Source organism: Dermacentor silvarum, chromosome 7 (genome assembly GCF_013339745.2).
Source record: "Dermacentor silvarum isolate Dsil-2018 chromosome 7, BIME_Dsil_1.4, whole genome shotgun sequence".
NCBI classification, from domain to species: Eukaryota; Metazoa; Arthropoda; class Arachnida; order Ixodida; family Ixodidae; genus Dermacentor; species Dermacentor silvarum.
Genome location: NC_051160.1, coordinates 33843108 through 33853707, shown reverse-complemented (window position 1 = coordinate 33853707; position 10600 = coordinate 33843108). Strand labels below are relative to the sequence as shown.

General features: G+C 50.5%; 1 protein-coding gene across 1 annotated transcript; it reads right to left on the bottom strand.

Moving 5' to 3' along the window:
- Positions 1–790: 790 nt before the first annotated feature.
- Positions 791–9996, bottom strand: LOC119458787 (solute carrier family 22 member 7). Its single transcript, XM_049671429.1, has 4 exons — positions 9462–9996; positions 4982–5265; positions 3101–3640; positions 791–1888 (listed from the first exon to the last, which is right to left on the bottom strand). The coding sequence occupies exons 1-4, from the start codon at positions 9994–9996 to the stop codon at positions 1400–1402; spliced, it is 1848 nt and encodes a 615-aa protein (XP_049527386.1). The 3' UTR covers positions 791–1399.
- Positions 9997–10600: the final 604 nt, after the last annotated feature.

Below are 10600 nucleotides of genomic sequence, written 5' to 3'. Positions count from 1 at the left end.
AAGGGTCATTTTGCATTTCGCCACCGTCGAAATGCCGCCGCCGGGATTCGAACCCGCGACCTCGTGCTTCGCAGCGCGACGTCCTAGCCGCTAAGCCACCACGGCGGATTAAATGAAGACTAAGCAGGATTATTTAGGGTAATTAGGATGCACTAAACCTAACTAAGATTTATGACGATTACGTTGCTGAAACTCAAGGGTAATAATATTAATAAGGGGAAATAAACTGACTTACACCTAATTAAGAATATTGGCGATTACATTACTTAAGCCCAATCAAGATTAATAACGGTAATAATAAGAGACGTATGGGTGCGAGATGAGCGACTAAAAAGAATGCTTAGGCACTCACTATCTTACAAGTTCAATTTGGGAGTTTCTGCTCTAATATTTATGGTCGGACCAGAAAGCGCGCGCCGACCAGCGTCCCGACTTGCCCGCCGAGATGATTCGCGGACGGCAACACCATCTGATGGCGTTCTCCGACCGTCCCACTTTCAGCTTGCAAAACGGCAAAGTAATGCGGATGTAACGAAACTGTCGTGATGACTGCATGACGTACGTACACGGGACAAGTCTTCTGTGCAGCCCGGCATAACAAACTGTCGTGTTAGAAGGGTGACACGTCGAGCTAGATCTGAACAGTAAAACTCGTAAGGGTTGCGAATAAAGCGTTTCATTTTCGCCAGTACAAGTTAACGTTCTTTTTATCGTGACCATCGTAAGATGGCCGCGCGTCCACTTCACTTTCGGGACATCATCCCCACTTCAAAGTTTGTTTTATGACCTCCTTGGTCAGAACATGGCTGCGTCCGCAGCACTTTCGAAATGGTCGACAAGCCAGTGCTACACAGCGTCAATCTCTCTTCCCCTCTTAATTAGGCAGGAGAGATTAAATGGCTATAACAAATGACCGAGAGTTTAATTAAGAATGCGCAAATTCGTTTCCAAACACACAAGGTCGCGAAAACGCAAGTGCTTGTAACAGGCCAAAAAGTAAAGCGGAATAGGAGTCCACATACAAAGAACAATTCGTCTAAAACACCCATCAAAGAATGTCTCTTCTCTTTACGCCAAGAGTCACGCCGAACATAGTCCGTCACTGCAGTTAACAGTTTCACGTGCTCTGGTTCCACTCGACGCCGCAAGGCGGCGCCACCATTGCCGATGCTCACGCCTACGTCATAGGTATTCCGGAAAGGGTTACACTACAAGCATAGCCTGAAACTTTCTGAAAGTTCGACCCCAAGCTGCGGTCGCTGTAGGACCCATGTTGTAGAGCATTAGGGTGCCTCGATGTCCTCCTCGCCCACCTCTACCGTATGGAGAGGCGGCCGAGGATGACATCGAGGCACCCTATAGAGCATCGGACCCGAGCGCCGCCTCGCGTCCTCCGCGGTCACAGCTTGGTCTGCGATGTGTAACCGGCTCGCTTGCGCAACAGTATCTGCAGCAGCGAGTCTACGCGGACGGGTTCCTCCTGCTCGGCTTCTTGAATGGTGTCCGGAACCCTCATGACGTTCGTCTCCGGCAGCAGCAGAGCCAGCAGGCCGAAAGTGAACGTGCCCAGCGACACGGCGAGCAGGGCGAACACGTCCTTGGTGAGAGGGTCGAGGCGGATCAGGTACCTGACGACCACGGCCGTCAGGAGTCCCAGGCGACCGCAGATGGTGGCGCCCCCGTAGCCAGCTCCTCGCACTACCGTCGGGAACACCTCGGCCGTGTACACGAACAGCGTGGCGAACACGCACGTCAGCACGAGCATGGCGACCGTCATGACGAGCTTGAAGAGGAACCAGTTCTGCTGCACGATCACCACGGCCAGCGCCGTGGTCAGAACCGAGACGAGGGTCATGCTGAGCGCCAGCGTCCGCCGACGGCCCCACGCCTGAAGAAAGATAAAAGCTTATAAGTGCACAGGCACCGCCATTTCGTAAACGGACTTGGGTAGTCTATATACACTTCTCGTAATTTCTCCCGTCTTCGTAAGCAAATGTAGTACGACCTATTCTAAACTACATGAAATATGTACACAAAGACTAGGACCAACAAAAAAAAAAAACGCTTAACCTTGCACTCGGCCGCGCAACGCTTGAAACAGCGAAGCTGGGCTATGACATTTACGGAAAAAAAATTTTTCGTAAATATTTTCGGTGTACCTGCCTTTACTCACTCGCTTGTACTGGGGGAAGAGAAAAAAAAAAAGAAAAAAAAAGCCTTTGTCACTTTCACGAGGTTGCAAGAAAACTCGGAACGGCTGCCTTGTTTTGCCACCAGTTAAAAAAAAAAACAAAAAAACAAAGAAGAAGCTTCAGCATTCTCGCACCACACAACAGATAACACTGCCAACCTTCTAAAAAATCAAGGGTGTGGCTTATACACGGGTGCGGCCATTGCACGAATATATACGGTTCTATGAACCGTAAATTGACAAAACCCAGCATGTATATTTCATTCAATCAATTTGTGGTCCATGGATTCCCCCCAAAAATTGTTTATAAACGGTCTGCAGATAACTGTAGACAAAAAGCGAGCGGGCATGTCTGCATCTCGCTCTCTTCCGAGAATTGAAATTCGTACGCATGATTGCTTTCAAAACGCAAAGGAGACGCCGACACAAGAGAAAACCACAGGAGAAGCACTAACGTTTGTTGCAGAAAATTAACAGAAAGAATGTGCTACTTGATTTCTGTAAAATTCTAAAGAACTTGTGCCATGGTGATGAAGCACAAGAAACATTAGTGTGTTTTACGTGGCTTCCGATGCGACGAGCCACGAGTCTGCCAGATGACTGCTCCAATTGCTGAAACCATATGGTACATATTTAACAATTGTTACACCAGTTTTGCTAGTACGACAGGTCGCACTTGGTACGACACGTCGAAATCAATACCAATGTGTCTTCTGCCTAGAGGGAGGCATGTGAGGGGAAGACATGCACTGCAACATAATTTACACCCTTAAATGTTAAAGAACGTGTAAACACAACTGTAACTCGTATCCTTGTACCCAAAAATGGCGTAAAGGTGTGAGCTATAAGCAGATTTACACCCATTTCTCACCTTTAAGGGTATAAATTGTTTAACAGCGTGCCTCGTACCTTCATGAGCATGTAGTGGAGAACGAGGAGGGGCGCCATGACGTACGCCATCACCACCTCGGCCACGGCGAGCCCGCTCATTCGGCCGCGGGGCCTCAAACACACGGCGGCCTGCAGAGCGAAGAACCAGCAGCCGAACGCGATGAACGAGCGCGACCGGATACTGCTGCTCCGGAGCAGGTCCCAGAAGGACGGCGGGCCCGGCAGGTTCGCCGGAAAACCGTGTCGGTTCTTGACGTTCTCCACGACCTCGCTGAACAGGGGTCGCAGCTCGTCGACGTTGAGGCCGTTCACGCGCGCCGCCCACAAGACGACGCGCTCGGCCTCGGCGAAGCGCCACGTGACGACCAGCCAGCGCGGTGACTCCTCCATCCAGAAGGTGGCCGGCACCAGCAGGGCCGCTGGCAGCGCGAGGCTGGCCTGGACGGCGCGCCAGTCGTAGGTGAAGCGGGCCGCCATCGACAGCCAGAAGGGGCCCAGCACCGACAGGCCGCAGAAGGCCAGCGTAGTGAACCCCGTGCGGCCACTGCGAGGTGTCACCTTCGAACGGACGGAACGAGGGGGAATTGGAAGGTTGTTAGAGGAACGCGCACAAGTCTTAATGTCTCCGAAATACGAAGAAACTGGAAGTATTGAAACGAATGTTCACAGTGCGTAAGAAATTGAAACAAAACTGCGCAAGAAGAACGAAAGAGACGGACGGGAGAGGTAGAACGCTGGGGTTCTACAATGGTGACCCAGATACTGCTAGAAGTGTCTCTCTGTGTCGCTGGTTTTAGCACAAAACATGAACACGTTGGCAAATAGTATGGGAGATCATGAGATCACCAATCTACCAGGAATAGTATCTTAGCCAGGAACAACGAGTTTTCATTATTCAATCAGCCTGGAATTTAATTTCCCGTGAGAAAGGCAGTTGAACTGTGACCAGCTGCCAGCTAGCGTGGCACTCTTTCAAGGGTCACGTAGAGGCAGCCATCGAGTTTCTCACTATATTACCGACAGGGAAATCTGGAGTCACCGTCTATGGGAGTTTTCTAACGAGCGCTGTGCCGTCATGGGAATGACGCTACATAACGCTATATATGGACGTGCGAGGCTTGTGTTGGCTGGTGTTGTGCGAGGCTTCGTCTAAAACGTGGATATGGCTACACAGATAATGCGCTCTTCTAAAATCTTCATGAAAGGTATTCATTCACCCATATTACATCTTTTAATGAAGCTTACTCAACTACAATGCATAATCAAGCGAAGAAAATCAAGAACAGACGACAAGCTGTTCCAAAGCGAGCGCGAATCTTGTCGTCTGCCCTCCAACTCTAGCGGCCCGCTGATACTTTTTACGTTTCATATAATTGTACACCCAGTCACAGGTGCTCATAATTAAACAAAACAAGTGTTTGTGTGATAAAAAAAGCTAGAACAGTTTACATGCTGTTTTAGTAGGAAATGAATAGTGTGACAGACGGAACGGTGCTAGCCAGGCGCATCTTCAAGTTGTCCCGGCTCTCCGAGGACAATGCCACTCCGAAGTCACCATATACCGGCATTCCGATGCACACAGCAGCGCCGCAATGCCAGATGTCCCTCTGGGTATAATATAGTGAGAAACTCTGTGGAGGCAGCCGCTTAACGGCGTGGCTATACGGTGGGTGTACCATTGGCGTACCACAATGTAATAAAACTTGTTTTATCTAGGGACCTTACCACAATGGCGAACGTGGCGCTAGCTTTAACGGCGAGAAGCGGTACAATCGAGATATCCTAGCAACGTCTCCTAGAAGATAAGAATCCCTCGCCCGCTAGGTCATGTGATCTGGCGCTGCTTTAGGTACAGAAACACTGCGCGCCCGGTGCCCGTAGCGCCTTACAAGTGCCCACCTCGAACAGGATGAGCGTGGACGTGACCTCGGCGACGCTAGCGGCGGCGCCGGTGACGACGCGCAGCGCGACGAACGCGTACAGGGACCGCACGAGGCAGGTCGCGACGCTGGACAGCGCGAGCACCATCACGGCCCCGAACAGCATGGGACGGCGGCCGACTCGGTCGGCGCAGTGGCCCGCCGTCGGCATGACGACTACGCCACCCAGGAGGTACGACGCGGCCAGCGCCACCAGCACGGGCCGGCGCCGGCCGCACACCAGGTCCCACTGGCCACGGCCGCCTGGATCGGCGCGCGCGGCGGGGTTGCTACGGCCGTCCCATTCGACGCGCGCCCCATTGAAAACATGTAATCACGGCCGCCTGGATCGACGCGCGCCGCAGGGTTGCTCCGGCCGTCCCATTCGGACGGAGAGGGTGTAATTGCGGAAAGGGGCGTGGCCGCTGCTTTCGCCGCACCGCGGCGCGCGCCTCCCACCCCTCAACTCCCTTGCAACGGCTGCGCGCGAGACGATTTGCGCTATAATTCGCGCTATAATGAAAATATCGCTTCATAAGAAACCGCGAGAAGTTGTGCCGAACAAAAAGGCACACAAAAGCACCGATGTCCCTTGACGCATTTTTTTTTTTTGCACTCCAGCCTCTGTCAGGATGATGCTGCCCGAAACGCGTACACTCGTAAGCCAAAGTTTTGCAGGAAAATTACTTCCGCGCGCGCAAGCACAGCATGCCAATGGAAAGCCTGCACGCGAGAGAAGACATTCGAGCTCTATCTGCTAGAAGGAATGCCAGCTGACTGACGAGGCAACCAAGATTTTTTTTTTTTTTTTTTTTGCGCGAATCCGCAGCCCGCAAACTTTTGTTTATGACTTGTATTTTCCCCAGCTTGACCAATTGACTGTCAAAATACGCCTTGGAAAGCGAGAGATATGACTCGGTGCTTTTAAATGGAGAGCTGAAGTCGAGGCAGTCTTGCATCTGTACATGCGAATGCGCTGTTTATTGTGTTAAATAATCGTGTTAAATAAGCGAACTCATCGCGCGTCTTCCTGCACGAAGTATCAAGCTGCTTACCTGAGTCGACAGCCACGGACAGACATTTTTCAGCAACTTTCTGATCCATCAGTAAATAATTGAATGCCATGTTTGTATTCATGGCAAAATTACCAGCATAATACATTCACAATACCTACAATTTATTTACGATAGCAAGCACACAGCGCTTGTGCACTCGCAGTACTCCTTCAAACGCGGAGAACTTTTCGGCTCAGTGGCTTACTCATTAGTTTTTTGCGGTAAGCCGCTGTGTCCGTAACGACTGCGCCAATATTTGAGTGTAGGGGCTTTATAAATTTGCTTGCAATTCATGAAGAAATCGCTGATGCATGCTTTTCGTTTGCCTAGCTGGCAAGCAAAAAGAGGGCAGCTCTCTAAGTGAGGACAAATTAAAGCTCCACTGCTCCAGTTTCCTCCACTGGAAATGCGTGAAAACTTAGACCAAGCTTTTTCTTGGTGCTCGACTTGCAGCATGGCACGCAGCAGTACGGCATGTTTTTGAAAAATACACTAAATTACACGCAGAATTTCAGGCGAGATTATAAAAACAAATCACTTGCCTCAATTCAATGTGGTACAACAATGTGAAATGCATATGAAAGCATATATGCTAGTTACACAGGGCCTTCAGCAGCAACACTTCCAAGTAACATATAGTAGTTCGAGGCTTGATGGAAAAGCCGCTTCAGCACCACTGATGTATCGTGGGAACTTCACATTGTAAAGGCGACGCGCATGCAAGGGCCCCGAATAATTAATTCGGCCGGTACATCCGGCTGGAGAAAATGTACTGCAAAATTATTATTACCACCGTGATTTCTGTATATGAAGACTTCTGTGAACACAGCGCTCGACCCGAGAACGTAGCCATACAGTGACCACGATTATGAAATACTTTTCTTTTTGAAGGGAACAGCGAGCGCAAGAAAAGAATGACGAGCGTGATCAGGGGAAGCGCTTCGGCACAGCGGCAACTCACTCGCCAGAATACGTCTCAAGGCGCATGCAATGCGCCACGCAAAGTCGCGTAAACACCCTGCCTATGCGTTAGCTGCATCTCTATCGTATTATGCTACAAAGAAACACCCTCGCTGTGTAAAGCCGGCTTAAGAATCTATCACCACGTGCCTTGATTCTCGTGCAGTTTCTTGCAACTGTCAGTCCACTTTGGGCCAACAATCAACCTATCTTCACCACGTGCACGATGTCAAATACGCATCTCTCCAAGCATCTTCACAGCCGCAACGCCGTCAGCAGAGGGGTGGGAGCAGAGCGCCGCCTCACGGCGCGCGGGGCAACTTCCTCAATTACATGTTTTCAATGGGGCGCGCGTCGAATGGGACGGCCGTAGCAACCCCGCCGCGCGCGCCGATCCAGGCGGCCGTGATGTAATTGAGGAAGTTGCCCCGCGCGCCGTGAGGCGGCGCTGTGCTCCCACCCCTCTGCTGACGGCGTCGCGGCCGTGGAGATGCTTGGAGAGATGCGCATTTGACATCGTGCACGTGGTGACCGATGTCAAATGGTTCATTGTTGATTGTTGGTTGATTGTTGGCCCAAAGTGGACTGACAGTTGCAAGAAACTGCACGAGAATCAAGGCACGTGGTGATAGATTCTTAGGCCGGCTTTACACAGCGAGGGTGTTTCTTTGTAGCATAATACGATAGAGATGCAGCTAACGCATAGGCAGGGTGTTTACGCGACTTTGCGTGGCGCATTGCATGCGCCTTGAGGCGTATTCTGGCGAGTGAGTTGCCGCTGTGCCGAAGCGCTTCCCCTGATCACGCTCGTCATTCTTTTCTTGCGCTCACTGTTCCCTTCAAAAAGAAGCGTATTTCATCATCGTGGTCACTGTATGGCTACGTTCTCGGGTCGAGCGCTGTGTTCACAGAAGTCTTCATATACAGAAATCACAGTGGTAATAATAATTTGCAGTACATTTTCTCCAGCCTGATGTACCGGCCGAATTAATTATTCGGGGCCCTTGCATGCGCGTCGCCTTTACAATGTGAAGTTCCCACGATACATCAGTGGTGCTGAAGCGGCTTTTCCATCAAGCCTCGAACTACTATATGTTACTTGGAAGTGTTGCTGCTGAAGGCCCTGTGTAACTAGCATATATGCTTTCATATGCATTTCACATTGTTGTACCACATTGAATTGAGGCAAGTGATTTGTTTTTATAATCTCGCCTGAAATTCTGCGTGTAATTTAGTGTATTTTTCAAAAACATGCCGTACTGCTGCGTGCCATGCTGCAAGTCGAGCACCAAGAAAAAGCTTGATCTAAGTTTTCACGCATTTCCAGTGGAGGAAACTGGAGCAGTGGAGCTTTAATTTGTCCTCACTTAGAGAGCTGCCCTCTTTTTGCTTGCCAGCTAGGCAAACGAAAAGCATGCATCAGCGATTTCTTCATGAATTGCAAGCAAATTTATAAAGCCCCTACACTCAAATATTGGCGCAGTCGTTACGGACACAGCGGCTTACCGCAAAAAACTAATGAGTAAGCCACTGAGCCGAAAAGTTCTCCGCGTTTGAAGGAGTACTGCGAGTGCACAAGCGCTGTGTGTTTGCTTTCGTAAATAAATTGTAGGTATTGTGAATGTATTATGCTGGTAATTTTGCCATGAATACAAACATGGCATTCAATTATTTACTGATGGATCAGAAAGTTGCTGAAAAATGTCTGTCCGTGGCTGTCGACTCAGGTAAGCAGCTTGATACTTCGTGCAGGAAGACGCGCGATCAGTTCGCTTATTTAACACGATTATTTAACACAATAAACAGCGCATTCGCATGTACAGATGCAAGACTGCCTCGACTTCAGCTCTCCATTTAAAAGCACCGAGTCATATCTCTCGCTTTCCAAGGCGTATTTTGACAGTCAATTGGTCAAGTTGGGGAAAATACAAGTCATAAACAAAAGTTTGCGGGCTGCGGATTCGCGCAAAAAAAAAAAAAAATCTTGGTTGCCTCGTCAGTCAGCTGGCATTCCTTCTAGCAGGTAGAGCTCGAATGCCTTCTCTCGCGTGCAGGCTTTCCATTGGCATGCTGCGCTTGCGCGCGCGGAAGTAATTTTCCTGCAAAACTTTGGCTTACGAGTGTACGCGTTTCGGGCAGCATCATCCTGACAGAGGCTGGAGTGCAAAAAAAAAAAAAATGCGTCAAGGGACATCGGTGCTTTTGTGTGCCTTTTTGTTCGGCACAACTTCTCGCGGTTTCTTATGAAGCGATATTTTCATTATAGCGCGAATTATAGCGCAAATCGTCTCGCGCGCAGCCGTAGCAAGGGAGTTGAGGGGTGGGAGGCGCGCGCCGCGGTGCGGCGAAAGCAGCGGCCACGCCCCTTCCCGCAATTACACCCTCTCCGTCCGAATGGGACGGCCGGAGCAACCCTGCGGCGCGCGTCGATCCAGGCGGCCGTGCACTGGCTCTCTAAAGTCGGGCCTCCGGCGGTCAGGTCGTACTCCCACGCGTCGCAGGGCACCTCGGTCCTGTTGACCACCACCGACAACCACGTCAATTCCCGCGGCGGCGGGAGCAGCGCGGGTTCGTAGCGCGTGCACTCGCTCACCGAGCCGTCGGGGCGCCGGGGCAGGCTCGCGTTCTTCCACTCGTCGAGCGGCACGTTCAGGTACTCGTCGGGTCGCCGGCACCAGTGGACCACGGGTCGCGCCAGCACCATGAGCACCCTGTTGTGCAGGGCGACCACGAGCAGGCACAGCATGGTGACGGCGAGCACACGTCTCTGGAAGGGCCCCGTGCCGAAGATGAGCACCGACTTGGGCGCGGTCTGCTCGATCAGGTTCTTCAGCCGCTCGCCGTCGATGCGGAACATGGCCACCGGGGAGCTGGACATGCTGTCCATGGCTCGGGGAGGCTCTGTTGGCCACTGGTCGCCCTTCCTGAATGGCTTTCGGTACGCTCCGGGCACAGATGACGATGACGATGCGTCATCCATAACCACTGTGGGCGATCGACAGCGAATCGGGCGCCGCGAGCAGACAGGACCAGTGGGGGTTTTCAGTTTTGAATTAGGTGTTTGAAACCTTGAAGTAAGGATGTAAAAAACGGAATAGGGATGAGTCAGACGGTTGCGTGAGGTGTTGTTGTTGTTGTCGACCTGAGGGGTTATGTTGTCGTCGGTTCCGTTGTTGTCGTCGTCGCCGCGCATTCGTCGACCATGGCTTGACAACCATGCGCGATTGGTCAAGAATCGGGCGGATGATGCAAAATGATAATGCCAATTAAATTACGGAAACAGCAGTTTAGCATTGGTGTAAAGCAAGCACTACGAGAAAGGCTAGATTGTATGTTACAGCAAAACGACTACAAAAAAAGAGAATTCAGAGCCCTTCCACTACTGTGAAGATGGAAGCCAGTGATTCTTATTTCATCCTTCATTCTAATCATCTGGAGTAGCAAGTCAGAAATTTCGCTAGCACATTACCTCTCATCGAAGTTTTTCTCACCATCCCAAAAATGAGGGGTTTAATTATTACTCGTATTATTATTATTATTATTATTATTATTATTATTATTATTATTATTATTATTATTATTAT

Excerpts from the sequence above, each read along its gene's own strand:
- LOC119458787 (XM_049671429.1), bottom strand. The coding sequence starts at position 9,996 with ATGGATGACGCATCGTCATCGTCATCTGTGCCCGGAGCGTACCGAAAG. Across the intron at positions 5,266-9,461 it reads CCCGACTTTAGAGAGCCAGT|GCGGCCGTGGCCAGTGGGAC; the intron begins GCACGGCCGCCT and ends GCGCCGATCCAG. Across the intron at positions 1,889-3,100 it reads TCCACTACATGCTCATGAAG|GCGTGGGGCCGTCGGCGGAC; the intron begins GTACGAGGCACG and ends ATCTTTCTTCAG.